The sequence below is a fragment of the Rhea pennata genome, chromosome 27 (genome assembly GCF_028389875.1).
Source record: "Rhea pennata isolate bPtePen1 chromosome 27, bPtePen1.pri, whole genome shotgun sequence".
Lineage (NCBI taxonomy): Eukaryota > Metazoa > Chordata > Aves > Rheiformes > Rheidae > Rhea > Rhea pennata.
The window spans coordinates 2160052-2181724 of NC_084689.1; the positions used below are offsets into that span (position 1 = coordinate 2160052).

At 65.2% G+C, this 21673-nt stretch overlaps 3 protein-coding genes across 6 annotated transcripts in view; all 3 read right to left on the reverse strand.

Moving 5' to 3' along the window:
- Positions 1-327: 327 nt before the first annotated feature.
- Positions 328-2631, reverse strand: IFI30 (IFI30 lysosomal thiol reductase). The gene is made up of 7 exons (XM_062596263.1): positions 2308-2631; positions 1328-1495; positions 1169-1243; positions 992-1087; positions 732-884; positions 549-617; positions 328-461 (listed from the first exon to the last, which is right to left on the reverse strand). The coding sequence occupies exons 1-7, from the start codon at positions 2425-2427 to the stop codon at positions 399-401; spliced, it is 744 nt and encodes a 247-aa protein (XP_062452247.1). The 5' UTR covers positions 2428-2631; the 3' UTR covers positions 328-398.
- A 1879-nt stretch (positions 2632-4510) lies between these two features.
- Positions 4511-21456, reverse strand: PIK3R2 (phosphoinositide-3-kinase regulatory subunit 2). 4 transcript variants are annotated; one of them, XM_062596260.1, is made up of 17 exons: positions 21350-21436; positions 20276-20482; positions 15273-15992; positions 11229-11321; positions 10782-10844; positions 10099-10230; positions 9730-9931; positions 9327-9412; positions 8889-8994; positions 8558-8656; positions 8207-8387; positions 7792-7917; positions 7359-7501; positions 7014-7190; positions 6671-6742; positions 6275-6445; positions 4511-5901 (listed from the first exon to the last, which is right to left on the reverse strand). In XM_062596260.1, exons 3-17 carry the CDS (start codon positions 15610-15612, stop codon positions 5709-5711), a joined length of 2184 nt encoding a protein of 727 aa, XP_062452244.1. In that variant the 5' UTR covers positions 15613-15992; positions 20276-20482; positions 21350-21436; the 3' UTR covers positions 4511-5708. The 4 variants fall into 4 exon arrangements, with proteins under 4 accessions (XP_062452244.1, XP_062452242.1, XP_062452243.1 ...); XM_062596258.1 differs by having other exon boundaries at positions 20115-20482; XM_062596259.1 differs by lacking the exon at positions 20276-20482 and having other exon boundaries at positions 21350-21456.
- MAST3 (microtubule associated serine/threonine kinase 3) overlaps positions 19916-21673 on the reverse strand; it is a 37958-nt gene continuing 36200 nt past the window's right edge. Inside the window, exons 31-32 of the mRNA XM_062596577.1 lie at positions 20344-20482; positions 19916-19988 (exon numbers count right to left, since the gene is read on the reverse strand). Of these exons, the coding sequence (XP_062452561.1) occupies positions 19916-19988; positions 20344-20482 (212 nt within the window). The remainder of the gene's footprint in view (positions 19989-20343; positions 20483-21673) is intronic.

A 21673-nucleotide genomic window follows, 5' to 3' on the forward strand; every position in this document is an offset into this window, starting at 1 on the left:
GGCGGCGGCCATAACTGGCAGCTACCGAGGCGCCCGGCGGCGGCCATGACACCTACCGAGGCACCCGCCGGCGGCCATAACTGGCAGCTACCGAGGCGCCCGGCGGCGGCCATGACACCTACCGAGGCACCCGGCGGCGGCCATGACACCTACCGAGGCAGAAGCCCGCCTGCGGGGCAGCCCGTGGCTGCGGGGCAGGCCGCGGACAGCCCTGTGCCCCTTTCTGCCCTCTGCCCCGTGCAGACCCCCCCCGCCCCACCCCCGCAGCGGCTCTCCCTCGCCCTCCCACGACCCCCTCCCAGCAACACAGGACTCGGCAGGCGCCTCTTCCACCAAAACTGCCCTTTTCTTTATTCCCCTCGTGGGTGCCGCGGCGGCTCCCACGGGCACGCGGCGCCTCAGCGGGCGCAGCGCCGGGCGCTCCTCGCGGCTCGGCCCGTGCAGGCCTCGGGCTTCTCCCCCTGCAAGGACAGCGGCGGGCAGCGGGCGGCGGGGGACGGGGACACCCCCCCCCCATCCGTCCGTCCGTCCGTCCGTCCCGCGCTCACCTGGTAGAGCTCGCACACCAGCCCGAGCAGCGCGTCCTGCGCCCGCGCCTGCAGCTCCTCCGTGTGCTTCTGCGGGCCGGAGCGCGTGGGGTGGCGGGGGAAGCGGCGGTCACCCCACGGCGCTGGCCCGGGCGCCCTGGGAGAGGCACAGCCCCCCCCCACCCCAAAACCCCCCCAACCTACCCCGTTGAGGACGATCCAAGGCACGTACTGGTGCGGCGGGCGGAGGGCGGCCGTCAGCTGGGCGTTGCGGTGCATCAGCTGCCTGCCCAGGTCGCCCTCGGCGCAGGCGGCCACCCGCCCCGCCGCCACCTCCGGCGCGTGGATCTGCAGGCACTGCCGGGAGGAAGAGGAGGAGGAGGAGGCAGCGGCGGCCGTGGTGCCGTCACCCCGCCGCCACGTGCCCCCCACCCCGCTGCGCGGAAGGGGTCTGGGCCACCTACAGCCTCGAGGTCCTTGGTGATGGACACCCCCGACTCCAGGCAGAAGATGACGGGGAAGTAGGTGCTGAAGTTCCTCACCTCGTGCATCAGGCAGGCCTGCGGGGGGGACGAGGACGGGGTTCGGCGGGGGGGACGGCCGCGGCGGAGGGCGCCCGCCGCCCTCCCACCCCGGCTCACCTCCAGCATGTTGCCCAAACACTCCTCGGGGCCGTGCTGGCACTGGAAGCGCCACGTCCCGTTGTCTTTGGTCTCCTGCGGCGGTGGAACGGGGTGAGCGGCGTGGGGCGGTTCCCCCCCCCCCCCCCGAATCCCACCCCATCCATCCCGGCCGCCCACCTCCGCGTTGCCATAGGGCACCAGGGTGATGTTCAGGACCTCGTCCGGCAGCAGGAGCCAGGTGGCGAAGAGCTGCTGGGTCACGAAGGCCCGGCACGCCGGGCACAGGCTCTCGTAGTAGAGGCTCAGCTGCACGGGGGCTGCTGCGCCGGAGAGGTTGCCACAGCCCTGCGTGCCGACAGCGGGGTGTTTTTTTTTTTTTAGAGGACCAAAGCTGGGCTGGGGTGGGGGGCGATGCCTCCTCCCAGCCCCCCGCAAACCCGGGGTGCTGCTGCAGCCGGTGGGGCTTTCTGCCGGGAACCCCCCGCCGCCCGCTCCGGAGGAGGAGCGCGGCCGGCAGGGCTCGGCGCTGCTGCTGTCGGGGACAGAGCGGAGAGACTGACGGCCCGGGGGGGGGGGGTGGGGGTGCACATGCAAGGGGCTGGAAAAAAAGCAGAAGTGCCACCGCTGCCATGTCGAGGGCTGGCTGCGGCACGGCCCTGCGGGAAGCAACGCGGCAGCCGGAGCGTCCCCGAGGCTCCTGCGTCCAGATCCGGCTGCAGCACGGCCCTGCGGGAAGCAACGCGGCGGCTGGAGTGTCCCAACAGCTCCCACATCGGGATCCGGCTGCGGCACGGTCCTGCAGGAAGCAACACGGCGGCCGGAGCATCCCAACGGCTCCCACATCGGGATCCGGCTGCAGCACGGCTCTTCGGCAAGCAACACGGTGCCTGGAGCATCTCGACAGCTCCCACGCTGGGATCTGGTCGCAGCAGGGCTCTTCGGGGAGCAACGCGGCGCCCGGCACATCCCGCGGAGCGTCAGCCTCGCGCAGCGGCGGGAGCAGCGCTGGGAGCTGCTGCGCGCACCTCCAGCATCGCGGTGGCTGGTGCGGCGCCGGCAGGAGCCCACGTGCCGGATGCATCCCACGACCCACCTCTGTCCCCAACCCTGCGGGGCCGGTGCGGCCCGTCCGCACGGCTCCCCGGTGCGGCTCTGACCTGGCGGGTGTCCGCGACGTCCCGGGAGCCGCGGCGCAGCGGGGCCGGCGCGTCGTGGCCCGGCTGGGCCAGCCCCAGGGCTGCCAGGGCCAGGAGCGCCAGCGGCACCGCGGGAGCCATGGCGGGACGGGCCCCGAGCCTGGCGCCGCGGGGACTTTTAAAGAGCAGCTGCGCCCGCCTCCGTGCGCCCTTCCTGCCCGGCTCGACCTGCCTCCACTCGCGTGACGCCCCTCGCTGCGGGGACGGAAACCCAGCGCCGTGCAGAGCCGCCGGCCCGCCGCGAGCGCTCGCGGCGCGGGCAGCGAGGCCGGGGGGAACTTTACGCTTCCTCCTGCCGTTTATAGCCAGCCGCTTCCGGGGAGAGGGGGTAAGGTTTGGCCACGAGCTGCTGGCGCCGGCGTCCCGGCTCGTAGCCGGCCCCGCGAGCTGCCGGGGCTGCGGAGCCCAGAGCCGCCGGGGCCGCATGCGGCGAGCGGCCCGGGCAAGGGGGAAGAGGCGCCCGCAGCCCCGAGTCCCTCCCTCGCATACCCCGCCGGGGCTCACAAAAATCCCGGCAGCCGTTTCATGAACTCGGTTTATTTCTTTGTTTTTTTGGGGGGGGTCTTGTTCGTTTCTTTTTTTTTTTTTTTTTTGAAGTACCGTACAAAAATTCTCTTACAGTAACAAATACTGGGTTTACATTAGTAAACATCAACAGAAAGAGCACAGAGAACTACTGCTGGTAACGAACCGCTGCAGGGGCGAGTTAGAGGACGGGTTATTGCGTATACCTAAGGGCTAAAGTCTCAGCAGCGCTCGCACAGCCACAACGTCCCCCTCGGTGCCCCGGTTGGACCCCCGCGCTCACCCGAGCCCCCGGGAGCAGGACGGAGGGCTGGAGGCAGCACGTGGCCGCCCAGGGCCTCGAGACGTGTCTTTCTAGGAGGCTAAGCTGAACGCGTGAACGAAAGCACGGGAAGGACAGAATGACAACTAGCTTATTCCAGGGGAACCGGGAGCCCGGGGGTCCCGGGAAGTGGAGGGCGAAGCAGGTTCCTATGGGGCAGCAGCGTGGGGGAAACCGGCTCCGCTGCATGCGGGAGGTCTGGAAGTTCCCTGGGGAAGTGCTGAGCGAGGCGGCGGGGAAGGCGGCCGGATGGCGCAGCTCCGGTGAGCCCAGGGCAAACCCCTCCGGGCAGGATACGGCCCCCAGCTCGCGGAGCCCCTTCGGGAAGCATGGGCGGAGGAGCCCACGTGCTGGTGCAGGGACACGGTGGAAGCCAGAGGATGAGCGGGGGCTCGTGCAGGGCCGGCACGGAGGCAGGACGGGAGCTGGCCACGAAGCTTTGGGGTGCCGACACGGTCCCGGGTACCCCCCGGCTTCGCAGCACTGCGCCAGCAGAGAGGGCTCCGAGCCCAAACTGTTCCCTTAATCGTCACGGGCTTTCGAGCGATGCCCCAGTCACAGCCTCTCCCCAAGCCCGGTGAGCACCGAGCCCTTCCCAGGGCAAGGAGCACCCGGAGGCGCCGGGGACTGGGACAGCACTGCCACTTTGCACCCTAATAGCACCAAACGACCGAGCCAGGGAAATCCCAACGCGCCACGCGAGGCCGGAGAGGGTGCACGGAGCAGGGACCAAGAGTCAAGACATGCACTGCTGCGAGCACCGGGATGGCGACGGTTGTGCCAGTGCCCCCGGCCCTGGCCGGTGCCAGGAGCGGGTGGTGGCGGCCCACGTCACGGTGCGTGCCGAGGAGCGGGGATGCGGGCAGCGCCGGACACACAGCACCCTGCGGATCTGGCACGGCCCGAACCGCACCGCAACACGCGAGCGGCGAGGCCCGGAGCAGCCCATGGCGAGGACGTGGAAGAGCCTCGCAGGCAAACCACGGGGATGATCAACACTTTCTTTCTCCTGTCCTCCTCTCGCAGCCCCTTTCCAGCCATCAAAGCTCTGTGGGGGCAGCAGGGATCGCCTCTGCCACCCCAGCGGCTGCAGATACCCAGCTCCGCGCCCAGGGACAGGCGGAGCATCCCCAGAAAGGGAGGCGCCGCGCAGCCCGGGCACAGGAGCCCGCCCGGCGCCTCTCCTGCTGCCACCCGCGAGCCCTCCGAGCTCGGCCTGGTTTGAAAAGATGCAACAAGCCCCGTCGGCGCCGGCCGGCTACGGCGGGCAGCGTCGCAGCAAACCCCAGCCCTTTCCTCCCAAGCCCAGCCCAGTGCTCAGCTCGTACAGTACTCGTGATTATAAGTGCTTTGCATACATGGTTCGACGTCATGCATATACATTGCTATGTGCTAAGGCCCCAGGCCCAGCGGAGATACCATCCTCCTGCAGCAGAGAGGTCCTTCATTTAGCGTTGGGCTCGTAGTGTGCGTCAGGCTCCAGCCACCTCCTGCGTCCAGGGCCGGGGACCCGAGTCGGTAACAGTCTGGTGAGCTGTTGCCCGGGCGCTTGCATATCGTAATGGAAGTTCAGCATACACCAGTACTAGGTAAGCAGCCGATTACAAAAGAACCGTATTTACATGGCTACAGTTAGCTTCAAGGGGTTACGTCTGCGGAGATTCACTGAAGACAACAGAAACAAAGAGCTGTGCGTCCCACAGATTCTGCCGGGAAAAACACGGTACCAACACAGATTTCACAGCTTAGTTGGCACAACCAAGGCGAGAGATTCCTCACTAACTGGATCCTCCCTCCCCAGACAGCAACACTCAAGAGGTGGTTACGAAACTAAGGAACAAGGCAGTGAGGTGGGGCAGGGCCCAGAGCAGCCCCGGTCCTGGCCCACCCTCTGCCCCGCGCAGGACCGGACTGCCTCCTTCCTAAAGCAGTCTTTGCACGGAAGAGCAGCACCCCTCGTACCAAACCCCAGCTCCCACCGCAGCCTGAGAGATCTCCGAAGGAAGCAAGAGCGGAGGACGCACACGCTCAACCGCTCAGTGCCGCTCCGTGGAGGCTCCTCCTCGGCCGTCCTCCGCAGCCAGGCAGGGAGCCCCTCGGTCCGAGCGGAGCGTGGCCCCGGTGGGTGGCCCACGCCGTAGCGCACTGAGGAATTGGGAACCTAGCTCTACAGTGACGTGTAGCGGGGCAACCTGCCTGCAAGAAGGGGATCTCGCCTGCTTATCGGGGAAGGGGAAGGGGGCTGCGCTCACCCACAGCGATTCAATCACAACTGGATCCCACCTCCTAAACGCTGGAGCCCATTGGGAGTCAACAGCCCAGCCTTTTTGTCCCACCAGCCAACACGGGTTTCAGCTACTGACCAAAAAGGGACACCAGGAACGGTCACAGACATCTCAGAGGCTCTGGAGGGGCAGGAGCACAGAGACTCAACTATACAGGGTGCGAGTCCAGAGCCAGAAAGCAGCGCCCTGGGGAGAAGCTGAAGGCAGCTGTTGTGTTGTGCACAGGCTGCTCATCTGGCTGGTGGCTGGGAGAGGACCGGGTGAGCCAGCGTGACATTCAGAGAGTCATTGTGCTGCACCAGGGACGTGTGCTTGTAGTGCAGGACCAGGTCCTTGAGGGAGGCGTAGAGGTTGTAGGGCTCAGCAAATCCGTAGCCGGTCGCCGTCTTGTAGATGACGCAGTGCTTGGTGTCGCCGTCCACCCTGCCAGGGAGACGAGGGAGCAGAGGTCACCCGAGTGCCCGGCCCCGGCCCCGCCGCCACGCCGGGGTCCCCCCTGGTGCGAGGGGGCCCTGCGGGGACAGACAGCAGAGAACAAGCAGATGTCACTGGAGCAGCCCAAAGATGCATCTGGCCCTGGCATAAGGAGGCGAGGCAGACGGGAGACCTTGGGGAAGCCCAGCCTGCCAGCTGACGCCTCCACCAGCCTTCGGCAGCTGGCAAAAGAAGGGCAGAGCGACGTGGGAGCAGAGCCCGCGCCAGTCCCACCGCAGACGCTGCGTCTGCTCGGCTCCTGGGGAGGCCTGGACGGCAGGGCCACCACGCCGGCGGCGCGAGGCAGCCCGGGGGTACTCACACCACGGAGCAGGCATAGCAGCCCTTCTGGCTGCTCTCGCGGATCAGGAAGGTGCCGTCCCGCTTGCCGCACAGCATCTCCTCCGCCTGCAGGCGGTTGATCTTCCCCACGTACCACGTCCGCTCCTCGTGGTGGGGCAGTTCCTCCTCGTCATCCATCATGGAGTATTGGCTGCAATCAAGCCCAGGCAGGGGTCAGAGCCCTCCACTTGGGCACGTGGGCCCCATTTCTCCCCCTCCCACTGCTGGCTGCCATGTCCCCTTCTAGCAGAGGAAGCACCCTCAGCTCCCGAGCAGGGAGATGGGGCCTGCCCGAGGCCCCGGAGCAGGCAGGATCGCCGGTGCTCCTACAGCCCTCTGCACCCCATAACCACAGCGTGCGAGCAGGGCCACTCACTCCTCGGTCTCGTTCTTGATGCCCAGCCACTCGTTGATCTTCTTCTGCCGGGCACCCTTCTGAGTCAGCCACCTGGGGAAGGAGAGGCAGAGATCAGGGCCGGCAGCGCGCCCAGCCCGCAGCGCCCGGACCAGACACCACTCGCGTGGCCATCGCCAGAGGGCAGCAGCCTTCCCCTCCGAGGGGCCGCCAGCCCCGAGGCTGCACGCCGCAGGGCTTGCCCCGACGCGGAGCAGCCCGGTGAGCCGGTCTCACAGCCCCGAAGCTCTCACGAAGCGAGCCGGACTGCTGGAGGGCAGCAGGGCCCTCGTCCCAGCCCAGCGCGGGGGCCGGCCCTACGTACACCAAATATTGGTCCCGCAGCTTGCGCAGCTGCATAAGGTCTGGCTTGAGGCTGTTCATGCGCTTGTCGATCTCCCGGTTCTCTGACGCTTGTTTCTTCAGGTCCTGCTCCAGCTTCATCTTGCTGTCGTGGATCTCCGTGATGCGAGACTTCAGCTTCTCCGAGTTCATGAGGATCCTGGGAGAAGGGCAGGGTTAGGCTGGGCACCAGGGTGGGGAGCTGGGGCAGGCAGCCAGCTCCAGCCCACAGTGCGCTGCTGGAGAGACAGGGCACGCTTCGGCTCTGCCCCGGGCCCGGGCAACCCACTCTGGCCCCGAGAGGGGCAAGACTGCGCCCAGGCCTCACCGTTGCACCTCCTTCTCGTTGCCCTCCCGCCGGAAGCGCTCGATGTACTCCTTGCTGCATTTCTCCTGTGTTTGGCACTGCTCTTCAAAGATCTTGATAGTTTCGTTGAAGGCCTCAATTGCTGTCCTCTTCATCTGCAGCTCCTGTGGAGAAGGGTGGGGAGAGCTGAGGAAAGGGCAGGATTTGGGAAGGTTTCTGCTGCTTCGTAGCATCTCTTATCCCCTTGCAGCACGGTCCTCACTGCAGCCCAGATGTTCCCCACTTCAAAGCCCATCCTCTGCAGGAGCACCCCAAACCCAGGCACAGACAAACAGGGCAGCAGGTTCCCGACCTCCGTGCTCGTCTGTGTGGACCAGCCTGGCTGCAGAGGCCAGGGACAGCGGGGGCAGCTCACAAGGCCTGTGCCCCCAAGGAGGAGGCAGCGCCCACATACCTGGGAAGTGCGCGTGTACTCCTCGTACAGCAGGTCGTACTCCCAGCTCTTGTCCTGGTACTGCTGGTGATAAACCTTCAGCTGCTCTCCTACGGCTTCCACGCTGTCCTCCTTCACCACTTGGTCCTGCCACATGCAGAGCCTCAGTCAGGACCGGCTCCTGCCCCACGGCAGGCCCTCTGTGGGGCAGCTGGCCCTGCCAAGCCCCACCAGCCCTGCAGGGGGTTTGTCCTCGCATAGGGGAGGTGCTGCTGCTGGACGAGGTCTGGGCCAATCTCTACAAGCTCTGGAGGAGCACTTGGTACATAGGACCCATCTGCCACAAAGTCCAGTATGGAGGAACAGATTCCTGCCCCCCTCCCCAGCCTATTTCAGGCTGCCCTGGCCAGCTCTGTCCCTGCAGCACAGGTCTCACCTGCTGGTACTTGGAGATGGGGTAGAGCAGCCTAGTGTCCAGCTTGGCGTTGTACTGGGCCAGCGACTCGTGTCGATAGTGAGTGATGAGCTCCACCACCGAGCCAAAGGTCAGGGGCTCTGAGAAGCCGTACTTCCCTTCCCGGTGGAAGATCTTGATCAGCTTGTTGTTGCCTCCTTTCCTGCAGCAGAGAGGGAAGAGCACAGAGGGCTTACCACCACCCCGGCCCCCCCTCACGCTACTTCAGCTGGCCACAATGCTCCGGCTGGCACAGCCTGGATTCGCCCAGCACCGGGACATGTGCTGACAGCTCCACCCTGGAGCAGCTCTCGGGAGACCCCAGCACCCTACCTGAGTGTGAGTGTGTACTCCCCCTGGATCTTGCTGGAGGCATCACGCACAAGGAAAGTACCATCTGGTGTGTCCCGTAGCTTCTCGTTCACTTCCTCCCTGCGAGGGACACGAGATGAGTGCCACAGCCTGTGGCATGTGACCAGCCTTCCCCCAAGAGCCTAGCAGCCTGGATGGACCAGGCACCCATGGGAGCCGTCCTGAAAGACACCTCCCACACCAGTCTAATGTGACAGACAGGGTACCCAGGGACACGAGCTGCCAGCACGCAGCGCTGCCCAGAGCTGCCCAGACATGCTGGGCTCTGCGCGACCCCAGGCTGCCCCCTTACCGGGAAATGTCACCCCAGTACCACTCGGCGTCCTGCAAGGACACGCTGTTCCCATTGGCCAGGCTGGCTGCACTAGGCTTTGGCTTAGGTGGTTTTGGAGGCAAAGCTGCAAGAGAAGCAGGGTTTAAGCATGGTTTAAGCAGGGCTGGCCCAGGTCCCAGCTCCCCGCCCTCACCAAGGGCAATCCCTCGGAGCAGCGAGTACCCCTCCCTGCAGCGAGTCTCCCGGGAAGCCCCGCTTGGCCGCAGCGCTGCCCGGAGCCGCTCCAGGCACGTGCACAGCAACAAATCAGTGCCTCAAGCAGGCCTCCAGGCGCAGCTGGGTTACAGAAACGCCCTCGGCAACCCGTTTGCTGGGGCAAAGGCTCCACATCCATGGAGTACAAATGCCAGTGCCTCAGGCCCCCAGGAGAGGGCATCTCAGCTGCCGGTGAAGTACCTGGAGGCAACTGTTCTTGCTCCGACTCCTTTGTTTGCAGAAGTATTTCCAGAAATAGCACGGAGAAGTCAGGGCTCAGCTCTGGGCTGCAGGGAGACAGAAGCCAGTAAGATCAGCAGTCGTGGGGGAGAACTTGGCACCATTCCTGTGCCCCCTGGGCAAGCGGCAGCCAGGGGCAGTTGGTTCAGCCCAGAACACGGTCCAGCTGCCAGACTGCACGTCGACACAGAAGCAAGAGCTCTGCCCTGGCTTCAAGTCCCACCTCAGTGTGCTGCCAGCAGTTTAATCCCACGTGCAAGGCAGGGGCCACGGGCAGACCTGCTGTTACGGTCTGCACTCGTCGTCCTGGCAGGCAGAGCAGCCGGCACTTGGTACACGGCTGGAAGCTGAGAGCCTCACGTACCTGGCGCCAGGCAGCCGGAGGAGAAGGGGGCCGAAAATCTCCCCCAGGGCCCGAGGGTGGAGGCTGTTGCTCTCTGCCTGCTGCGATACCTTCCCCAGATGCCGGAGCAGGAACTGCAGGGTGAGCATGTTCTGGAGCGGGACCGCAGGCGACTCTAGGGCCAGCAGCAGCTGCTTCCTGCAATTCTCTGCCTGGGAGATCTCTGGGGAGAGGCAAGACACGATGGAAGGGCTGGGCCGGCCAGCACCGCTCTGCGTGCTCCAGCCGCGTCACAGCGTGGGAGCGCTGTCGGCAGTGGGGCTGCATGCCGGAGCCCACCGGGACGGGGCCTATCTTAACGCCCCAAGGGCGGCCAGGAGAGGCCCTTACCCTGCAGGATGCGAAGGATTTCTCCGTGCACGGACACCGGCACCACGGGGGCTGGCAGGTCTTGCAGGTAGCCTCGCAGCGCTTCGCTCAGGGAATGCACGTCGAAGGGCTCCAGGTCGCCCAGGGTCCAATCTGCCGGGGCAGAGATTTCCCCCGGGGGATGGGAACAGCCTCGGGCACGTAGCCAGCGGCCCCTGGGCTGCCAGCACGCAACCCAGAGACCATCACGCCCCAGGCAGAGCATCTGCCACAGCAGGAACGCAGTGAGCGGCCAGGGCACTCGCTCTGCCCCCAGCGCTGCGGCAGGAATCCCGGGCACGTGCCGCGCGGAAGAGCTTTGAGCCCTGCTGCTGTCAGAGACGAACGCAGAGAGGGAACCAGCAGAGCGGCCGCAGCCTGAACCCAACGGGGAAACGCTCCCTCGAACCGGGCCGTCCTGCCGACGCGAGGCACGGGCCGCGGGAACGGCGCGCAAACCCCGCGCGGCCAGCGGCGCCGTTTCGCTCCGGCTTAGCGCGGAACGGCCGCGGCAGGCTGCAAGCCTGGCCGAGGGGCAGGCAGCTCCGGAGGCTCCCCGGCGGCACGGCCGCGGCAGGCACAGCACAGCCCCGGCCGCAGCCGCCCAGCCGAGGCGCAAGATCCTCCCCAGCTCAGCCGCCCCGGCACGGAGAGCAAGCTCTTACCAGTTTTCAGAGCTTGCCTCAGTTCGGAGCCAGATGTCCTGTACAACATCTCGCTGTCTAATCCTGCGGGAGAGAGGACGCTGCCGTGAGCCGGGCGGCTCCCGGCGCACCGCACTGCACCGCTCCGGAGCCGGCCTGCCGCCAAGCTGCGCCGCGGGCGGCACGACGGCCGCGGCCCGGCTCACCAGGCCTGGAGGGCGTCCGAGCCAAGCGGCTGCCGCCCGCGCCGCGATGGCCCGGCCGGCTCCCGGGCCGCCCACCGGAGATCCAGGCCCCGCTTCGGCGCCCTGTCTCAAGCCCAGCTGGAGGGCTGCCTTCCGCGGGCAGCTGCGCGTCCCGCTCAGCTCGGCCCAACACCCCGAGAGTTTGCGGAAGGCTGTCCCCCACCAGCAGGTTTTGGGGGGTACCGACCCTTGGTGCTCGGTGTGTCCCCCCCCCCACCTTTACCTTTCTTCTCGATGGCTTCCACCAGCTTCACCAGCAGCGGCGGAGCAATCTCCGGAGGGCTGAACTGCTCCTGCAGGTCTGGGAGAAGAGGTCCTGGGGGACGGGGAGGGAGAGACGGGGTCAGGCCCAGCTCAGAGCTCGCGGCAGGGCCAGGCACGAGGGCGAGCAGCGACGTGCACGAGCAAGGAAAGCGGTGGCACGGAGGGCTCACCACCCACGCAAAGCGCGGCACGGAGGCCCTGGAACAGCCGCCGAGGCGGCCCAGAAACCGGCACGGCGCTCGGCGGCGGCCCCAGCCAGGCTGCGCACGCGGAGGGGGAACCCCACGGCTCACTGCAAACGCTGCCGGGCAGAGCTCGTCTCCACGAGCGACCCGCGGCAGGCGCCGGAGGGGTTAACGGGGCTCCCGGAGCCCAGGCCCGGTTCACGGCCGCTGCCTCTGCCCGGGACGGGGCGCTGCACGGGGCCGGCGGAGGAGCCGCGGCCAGGGAACGAGCTCGCCGTGGTGGTGAGCTGTGATTAATCCAGCGATTCGGCCAGAACGCCATGTCAGCAAATTCCTGCCCTCGATTGCTCGTTCAACATGGAAACCAGCCCCGCGCCTCCCCCCTCCCCGCAAGCCCGCAGCCGCCTCCGTGCGAGCTGTTACGGGCGGGGGGGGGGGGGGGGGAGAGCGCAGACCGCCTGCGGCACGGGATCGGGATCGCGTCCTCCCCTTCCCGGGGCCCGGGGAGGGGGGAGGATCCGGGCGCCCCGGGGGCAGACACCGCGCCGCCACGCGACGGCAGCCCGGGATGCAAAATCCAGCCAGTGCAAACTGGTTCGTGCAGCGCAGCCAGCTGCTCCGGATGGTTTTTCCCATGCTTTTTCGGGTGGCTCCGCAGCGAGCGCGAGCCCCGCAGCGTCCAAGGAGCCAGGCACGGGCTGCTCTCCGGGAGAGAGAGCAAATATCCCGGTGCGGTCTCGCCACGACGAGCCGAGCTGCCGCCCCGGCCGCTCCTCGGGGCGGGAGGCATCCGGCTTCAGTGCTCGGAGGCAGCTCCCGAGGGACGGGCGCTGGCACCTTACGCGAGGGTAGCACGGGAGATAAACCACGCGGTTTATCGGTTTTCGAGACAACGGGGACAGCCGACGGCCACAGCCACAGCACGATCATCCGAAATATTATCTGAGCAGTGAATAGAGCAACAAAACCAGAGGTGGTAACTGCCTCTCCGGCCACACGCTCTTGTTAAGAGCTCGGTTCGTGTTAGGAACTCGGTTTATCTGCTCTTTAGAGGACACAGGACGCTCTGTATCTTAAGCAAAGCTGCAGCCAAAAAAGCGTCAAATTTGCTTGCTCTCCGAGGGCCTCAGGAACAGCAAAGAGCGGAGGAAAAACCCCAGGTCGCTCCGAGGCTGCTCCGCAAGCCCGTTCGAAGAGCCTGCCTCACGCCGTCGGCAGAGCGCAGCTCTCCCCGGGGGCCCGCCGGGCGCGCGGCCCGGGCAGCGCCGTTCGGGGCAGGATCGCCGCCGGCCGGGGCGAGCAGGGCTGCGGCTGGCGCAGGTCCCGGCTCCTGCCGCGGCAGGGCCGCGCGAGCCCGGCAGCTCCGGGCCCGACCCTGCGGAAGGGCTGAACGGAGAGTAAATACTGGCGCTCCCGCCGCGGCCCGGCCGGGAATGTGCTGCTTCAGCAGGCAGCAGCCTGCGTTTTTATCAGGCGGCTCCCAAAAGCCCGCTGGGCCTCCCGGCCGGGCCGACGCGAACAAGGCTACTCACAGCACGGCCGGGGCAGCTGCGGAAATATTTCCAAGCCGCGTTTTCCGCTCACATTCGCTGCAGAAGGCAAACACCGGCAGCTCATAAATTCACCACCCGAAATCCCTGCGCCTCGCCGCTCCGCAGGGCCCCCGCTCCTCCCCGGCTGCCCTCTCCTCGGGCTGCGCGGGGGCCCCTTCCCTCCCCCCCCCCCAGCTGCATTTCCTCTAGGGCACCAGCCACGCTCGGCGATGCAGAGGGGCTAAAGGGCTCAGGAATTGCTGCCAGACAGGACAGGAACGGGGCAGGAAAGTGGCCAGCTACAAACTTAACAGAGACATCCCTGCACCTCCCGGGCAGCCCTCACCCCAGCAGGGCTGAGGCAGACACCAAGAAATAACAGCAGCTTCCCTTAAATATAATTTCTCGGTTGTAAAAAGACGTCTCCCCACGAGCATCCCGACGTGCTGCCTGCACGATGGCCTTGCACGTTTGAAACGCTGCCCTGCAGGCCCCTAACTGCAAAGCCGAGGCGGAGGCTGCCTCGGGGCTCCAGCCAAGGCGCCGCGGCAGCCCCGAGCCCCGGGACGGAGGCACAGCCGGCACAACCCTCTCCCTGCGTGCCCTGGTACCCAGCCGTCACCCGGCTCTGCCCCAGGGCAGGAAGCAGCCAGGCTGGCTTTTGGGTTCTTTCCCAGCCATGTCTTTTCCATGCACCGGGAGCTCCGGCATGCATCTTCTTCCACATCACAGGGATCTCCGGCTCCTACCGAGGGCAGCGGCTTTGACCACCCAGTCACACCTCGCCTCGAAAAGGGGAGGATGAGAGAGCCCACGAGGACATAAATACATGCCCGGAGGCAGCGCGAGGCTGGATGCCGGCAAGGTCAACACATCCACCGCAGAGCGTGCCCCGGGCTCCCAAGAGGGAGCCTTCTTGGAAAGGCAGGTTGAGAGCGGGATGACTCAGGCCAGCGGCTCCCGCTGCCAACCCAAACGCACGGCCCAGCCGCGTTCCCACCTTGCAGAGCCGCTTCTCCCCTCTGTGCCCCGGACGGAGCCCGCCGGGCAGCAGCAGGCGAGGCAGCTCCGGCTGCGTGGCAAGCCTCAGCCCTGCCGCCCCGGCTTCCCAGGCCGGGACAGGGCTCTTTTCTGTTCCTTAAGATCCTGGAATGGCTTCATGCAGCTAGACACATCTGATGGGAAAGTCAGGTCTGCCAGCAAGAGAGGCTGCGCTGCTGGGAACGCTCTCCGATGCCCGCCGGGCCCTGCTGCTGACCCGGCCTCTCCCGTGTGCCCCAGCACGGGGTTCTGGGCAATGCCCCAGGCGCACAGAGCACGGCTCTCGGCCCCGTTCGCCACCCCCGAGCGCCCCGCGCCGCGGGCTCACGAGCCCGGGGGCGAAAGAAACGGGCAGAGAGAGGGCAGCTGCCCCAGCTTTGCAAGCAGCACGGATGCACAAGGTCCTCGGAGCTCCAGCTCCAGGACCCGCACAAAGCCCGGTGCGGCGGGCCGGGCGGCAGCCGCAGGTGCACAGCGGCCCGTGCCCTGCCCCGGGGCAGCTGCCCATCCTCGGCGAGAGCCCTGCGAACCGTGGAGAGGGCCCCGTGCCAGCCACGCAGGCAATTAGCTCCAGTTCTCGGAAGTTCTCTTTTAGACCCTGACTTTTCTCCTCTTGCCCAGAGACAAGTCATTGTGTGTCTCAGCAGGGCTGAGTGGCTCTTGGCAGGGAGCACTGCCCCAGGCGCTCCAGATGGAGGGAGGGAGGTGGCAGGGAGAGGTCAGGGCTTGTTCCATAAAGGACAGAGGGGAGCAAAACCCTCAGCGGAGCAGAGGGAGGGACCAAGGACCACAGGGATCCTGGCCAGCAGCAGGCCAGAGCGGGAGGAGGATCCCAGAGAGATACAACCAGCACAAGCCTCTCCCAGGAGCCACTGAGCAGATCGATAAGTCGGAGAGAATAAAGCGCGTTTCTCTCGGCCAGCACCGAACAGATGCCAGCAACCCCCAAGCAAGCTGATCCCCGAGATGCAAGGTGGGGGGACCGGAGCTCTGGGCGCTGCTGCCCAACGGGGCAGTCCCACCGCCAAGGCGAGGCGAGACGTCTCGCCCGCAGCCCGAGGCGGAAGGTTCGGCGCTCGCTGACCTGCGAGAGGCCGTTCACGCTCACCCCGTCCCGGGAACGACGCGCGCAGCACTGCCTGCCCGCGCGCCCGCTCCCGCCGCCGCTCCGCCGCTCCGCGGGGGCGGCCGTCTGTTGGAGCAACGCCGCACCACCGCTACGGCACAGCACGGAGCACGGCTTACCTTGCTCCAGAGCCTCCGGCAAACGGCACCCGCCGGCCCCGGGCGTCGCGGGCAGGGGCCTCTGCACTCGGGGCCGGTGAGAGGGAACGGAGATCTTCACGGGCCCGACGTACTCCACGTACGTGCCAGGGAAGTCTCCTTTCTGCTTGGTCCGCTCGTTGACGCCCAGGATCCACCCGATCTGATTGGGGGTCTGCTCATCGCCATCCTTGAAGCCCAAAGCTTGCAGGGCCCCCTTGCTCACCACCAGGATGTCCCCGGGCACCAGGTCGATGTCCTCCTCGCGCTCTTTGCGGTAAGGGTAGAGCGCACGGTACTGGAATCCGTCGGTGCTGCCCATCCTCGCTGCCTCCGGGGCTTGACTCTGACCGGCGAGGCAGCGGCGACGGGCGGCAGAGGAGGCAGCTCAGAGGCAGCTCTCCGCCATCAGCGCTCTGAACGTCTCTGCACAAACCGGGACCCCAGGAGCCTCTTTCGGGGTGGCCCTGCGTGCTTAAGTGCAGCCCCTTTTCCTTAGCTTGAAGCCACGATTCAGCCAAATGATGGAGCACAGGGAGAAGGAGACAAACATAATCCAGCACTCGTGAGCGGGCATGCAGCAAAGAAACAGGAGACCAGGGTTCAGTTCACCAAAAAAGACTTCTTGGAGTCCAGATGGCAACAGCACAGAGCTCTTCCAGCCAAGGACGGTGTGACATGCTAGTCCTATCTTCCCAGTGCCTGCAAAGACAGATGGCTCATTACTGCCCAGCCTGGTGCTGCACCCAGCGTTCAACCCAGGGCTTCATCTAAGCAGCTGCGAGAAGCCAGACTTGTTTCTCTGCTAACCACCCCAGCCAGCAAACGCAGCTAATACTGAGCCCTGGATCCAAGCACTCTCCACCAGAACATGCTATTACCAATTTACACTCCAAAAGCAAAAGAGGAGCCAGCGGCTACTCGCAGGAATGCGGTGCGGAAAGGACATCTCTCCCACTGCAATCGGACACAAACTCTGCATCTTAAAGGGGTTCACTTCACTCTTCAGCCTACTCTCTTCACAGCACTTATGCAAACAAGAAGGCAACACATGGGACAGACCAGCCTTTTATGCAGGAACTTCTGCACACCAAAAAGGGTGACCCCGAAACCATCAGCTGGGGACCCTGAATAGCAGCAAAACAGAGTTAACCTTTTCTTGTTAAATTGACTCACAGTTCACCTTTACATCTCCCCGTGCAATTCCCTACAAAGTCATTTTCCGGAGGTAACTGCCCACAAATGTAGGTTAACCAATTTTTCAGTTAAAGGCTTTTAAGATGCTTTGCAATTTCCACAGAGCAGCACTTCAAAGCCTACCTCTGAGCAAAGTAAATTTTTGAACTTTTTAAAGCAGTAACAGTGTCAAACGCAGACAACACAGGCACAATTTCATTTTGCAGAGATGGAGGTGATGGAGGGAGTTTAAAAAAAAAAAGTGTATCTTTAAAGTCTTCAAGTCTACTTAGAGCTACCAAGTGCCTTTAAGCTATTCAAACAGAGAAACTGAACACCACGCTGCCTGCCCAGCCCAGAAATGCACCAAAAAGAAAAGACCCGGGTTATAATACGTTGTTTAATGTGCTCTACAGCACCCAAGTTCCCATCAGCTGGGCACGTCCTCTTTTCCCGTACCCTCCCGGCCACACCGGCCGGCTTCACGCTGCCTCAGGCCGAGGCCGGGCAAAATCCGGCGGTCAGGATCCCGCAGACACCGGGCGCCTCCGAGGAAAGGCCCCGCGAGGGAACGCAACGGCCGCAACCCTTCGGGGCGGCTGGAGAGCGGCGCTCCCGAGTCCTGAGCGACGCCGACGGCCGCCGCGGGTCCCGGTAACGGCTCCGGCGCAGAAGCCCGGCGGAGCCCGGCTCCACCCGGCTGCCCAGGAGCTCGCGGGGTGGGGGGGACGCGGGACGGCCCGCAGCCAGCTCGCTTCGCGCGGGGCGGCAAGAAGGTCAAGCAGGAGAGCGGCTCCCGACGAGCCGCCTCGGGACCCATCCCGGGGGCGAGGCGGGAGGGAAACGGGTCTCGCTGGGCGGCGAGCGGCACCGAGAGGCCACGGCACACGAAACCGGAGCGCGAGGCAGGGCTTGAACGAGTTGTCTGAGCTCGGGCAAGCCTCCCAGCTGAGCCGTCTTCTCCGGGAACGAGCAGGCTTCGCCCTCAGGGAGGCGAGACACTTGCAGCGAGGCTGCAACTGCTGGGGAAGGGGACCGAGCCCGAGCCAGCGGCTGGGAAGTTTCTCCGGAGCTCCCCGAGCAACGCCGGGCTGCACAGCCCGCACCCGCGGGGCGTCCGCACCTCCGCGCGGCCACCAAGCGAGCGGAGAGCGAGTTCCCACCGCGCCGGGCTGGCGGCCGCAGAGGACTCGCAGCGGAGCCCACGTTTCCTGAATGCAACCAGCCCCAGCCAGGAAAATGTTACTTCATTACCCCGAGCGTAAAGCGAACCCGACGGCCCGGCTCGGACGCCTGCCCCCCGCCCCTCTGAACCCTGCCCACCCGCCTCCGACGGAGAGGAGCCGCCAGGGCCGGCGGCACTAGGTGCCAGGGGCCCGAGCGGCCGCCGGGATCGGCGCGGGCAGCTCCTGCCCTTCCCAGGGGAGAGATCCCGCGACGCGCACGGAGGGACGCGCACGGAGGCGGCAGAGCCCACGCGCAGCGGGGTCGACACCTCCCGGCTCCCCACCTTGGATCCGGCACGGGAACCGACTCCAAGAGCCTCAGACAAGTCGGTGCAGCCAAAAAGGCCGGAAGGATGAACGCTGAGCCCCGGCGAACTCGTTCAGTAGCTTTCAAAAGCAGAGGCGCACGGAGGGGTGGGAGGAAGAGACGGTCGCCCCGGAGCGCCGAGTCGCTCCGAGCAGCGGCTTCTGCCGCGCCGCGCGGCTCCGCGGACCCCTTTCAGCCCGACGCCTGCTTGGCGCCGCAGACGGACACCGCTGGGAAAGCAGGGGCAGGGACGCAGCTCCGGTCCCCGCGCAGGGGGCGGGGGGCACCCCGGGAAAGGCAAAGCCACCGCGCCGGCGCCTGCCCTCCCCGGGGTGGGGGGGGGACCAGCTGCCGCGCGCCCCGCCGCAATCCCAGCGAGCGGCTTCCCGAGCCGAGCGGCGTGTGCGGGACGGCAGCCGCGGGTCGGGAAACCTCTGCACCCAATGGAAAGCAGATGACGGGATCCGCATGCGCCTTTCGGGAGAGGGGGAGGGAGCGCTCGCTCTCCAAAGCCCTTAAAGGAAAGCGAATTTGGGAAAGAGGCAGGCAGCGCCGAGAGCCCAGGACACGCACAAGCCTGTCCGCTGGAAGCACACCTCCGAGCCAGGCCTCGCTGCGTGTTCAGGAAAGAGGGAGACGTTTGCCAACAGATTTCAGCCGGGCCAGCCTCCAGGATCGCTCTGCTCACGGAGAGGAGCCTTGTGTGTCTAAGCTGGCTAGCACTTGCTTAGGCTCCGCTGAAAATCCCATGCATTAGACATCTAAATACCTTTGGTAAATCTATCTCAGTGCCCAGAAACAATCCCTCGATTCATTAACTACTGTCAATACTTTCTTTGTTTAACACATGGGTTTGAAACAAAAAGCATTACAAGTCTTTTTGTGCGTGTCCAGCACATAAATAAAAGCATCTTAACGTTTGAAATGCGGTTCCTGTGCTTTTTAACTGACTTCCACATTCAGTTCAAAGTGCAGCTCAACTCCAAACAAGAATAAGTGTTACTTTCCCTCCAGTGAGGCAAAAGAATGCAAAAGAATGCATAAGCCTAAAAAAAAGAAAGAAAGAAAGAAAAGAAAAGGAATATGTCTGCAAAAACCTATACAGCTCAAGTATTTCCCAATTATATCAGATCTCTAGCTAGCAAAAAAAAAAAAGCCAAATCAAGTTCTGAATGGCAAAACGTTGCATGTTAACGGGTTGCAAACAACAGGAACAAACCTTTCTTCTGCTAACAACCCCCCCGCGAAACAAACAAACAGCCAGAAAGAAAACAGGACAACGCAACTAAGGATGGAAATAAAGCAACGGGCACACAACCGCCTGCCACACCGTGCCCTGCCACGACAGCTACTGCTGTGGCTTTTTCTGACCATTGGGACTTTTTCTGAGCAGTTAGGCCAGGAGCTGCGCCCAGGCCAGGGCTGCCGTCCGAGGGCGAACGCGGGGGCTCTCCCTGGAGCCTTACAGCGGAGAACACCGTAACTACTTATTTTGCTAACTGATCTCCTTAAAATTATGCTACTTGTTCCCTGGGATATTTGGAATTGTGCAGATGCTTTGAGGATTTATAAGACAATTTATTAGACACTACGCTATGTAGAGCAGAGCAACCGAATGAAGCAACCCATAAGGTGAGAAGGAGCCAGAATATTTCCTTATCAGGCCAAAAACATTAGGATATTGGTGGAGAGAAGCAGGACCTTTCAACTTGAAAAATCCACTGTTCCTTCCTCTGTTTGCTTTTTATCTTCCATTACTCAGCTACAACAGTTCCAAGCAGCGTCTCCAGATATTCTCAGAGGAATTAAAAGAGCCCCCGATATTATAAATACTCTTTTTCATTGTAAACACACGCCAGCGCTCGGACCGAAGCGCGAGCGCTCTGACATGGCTCCAAGCTGGCTCTGCAAATCGCTCAGCTCCTCGCTGCATTCCTTCGGAGCTGCGGTTTCTCTCCCAACCCAGAGTTTTTGTCCAGCCAGAACCAACTACGGACAGAAAGAAGGATTTTCCCGAGTTCTTAAAGCGCGCTTCACAAAACCTTGTTCTAGTGTATTAAAAAAAAAAGAAAAAAAAAGAACGAACGAACCACGACGGTTTGAAGCAGAAATCACCTTTAGGAGGACCAGAGCATCGCAGAGCAGCAGAAGAGCGAGAACCAGCACAGAGCCAGCTGCTGCTCCGAACCGCACGGGCAGATCTAAGCACGACTCGCGCACGTCAGAGCACAGAGCCGCTGGAGAAACCAAACCATCTGGAGAAACCAAACCATCACCTGGGCTTTCCCACCCGGCGGAGGAGGCAGCGAGCGGAGCAGGGGCCAGCCCAGCCCTGGGGCCACACGGGCCCTCGGCCTGCCGGGGAAGGGCGGGCGAGCGGCCAGGAAAGCCGGGGTTTAGGCTGTATTTACTCAGCTGTCTCCATTCTTTGCTCTCACAGAGAAAGTCACAGGGCCAGATCCCCAGCGGCTCCGAGAGCCGCGCTGGAAAGAGAAGAGCTGCGTTAGCAGGGCGGGCGCAGGGGGGCCGAGCGGCGCGATGCCCGCGCCGCGCCGCTCTCCCCCAGCTCCTCTGGGGAGGCTTTTTCCCCCTCCCAGGTCTTAATTTCCCATTCAGCAGAGACCCCCAGTTTCGGGGCTGCTGAATCCAGAAATCCCCTCCTCGAGGGGCCGAGGGGACAGACGATGGACCCCGGGAAAGGGGGCCGAGCCCTGCCTGGGGGTGGGGGGAGAGACCCCCGGGAAAGGGGGCCGAGCCCTGCCCGGGGCTGGGGGGGGGGAGAGACCCCCGGGAAAGGGGGCCGAGCCCTGCCTGGGGGTGGGGGGGGGGGGGAGAGACCCCCGGGAAAGGGGGCCGAGCCCTGCCCGGGGCTGGGGGGGGGGGGGAGAGACCCCCGGGAAAGGGGGCCGAGCCCTGCCCGGGGCTGGGGGGGGGGGGGGAGAGACCCCCGGGAAAGGGGGCCGAGCCCTGCCCGGGGCTGGGGGGGGGGGAGAGACCCCCGGGAAAGGGGGCCGAGCCCTGCCCGGGGCTGGGGGGGGGGAGAGACCCCCGGGAAAGGGGGCCGAGCCCTGCCCGGGGCTGGGGGGGGGGAGAGACCCCCGGGAAAGGGGGCCGAGCCCTGCCCGGGGCTGGGGGAGGGGGGTGAGAGACCCCCGGGAAAGGGGGCCGAGCCCTGCCCGGGGCTGGGGGAGGGGGGTGAGAGACCCCCGAGAAAGGGGGCCGAGCCCTGCCCGGGGGTGGGGGGCCTTGGCACAGGCCTGGCATGGGGGAACGACGGGGGCAGCTCCAGCACGGGGGTGTGGGGGGAGCACGCCCAGCCGGCCCCGGCCCCGGCCCCGGCCCCGGCCCACCTCTGCGCCCGCCGCTCCGCCGCAGCCCGCTCCAGCCTCCAGCCCGGCGGCAGCCTGGGAAAGGGCCCGAGCGCCGCCGGAACGGCCCGAACCCGTCCCGGAAAGACCCGAGCGCTGCCGGAGAGACACGAACCGCTCCGAAGCCCTCGGCGGCCCCGCCCCTCCCGGCGCCACCGCCTACACCGGGGCCACGCCCCCTCCGGCCGAGCCGCGCCGGAAAGAGCCGAGCGCTGGCCGGAGGGCGGCGCGGGGGGCGCGGCGGCGCCCCCTGGCGTCGCGCCGGGGCGCGGGCACCACGCACGGCCTGCACCGGGCACCAGCACC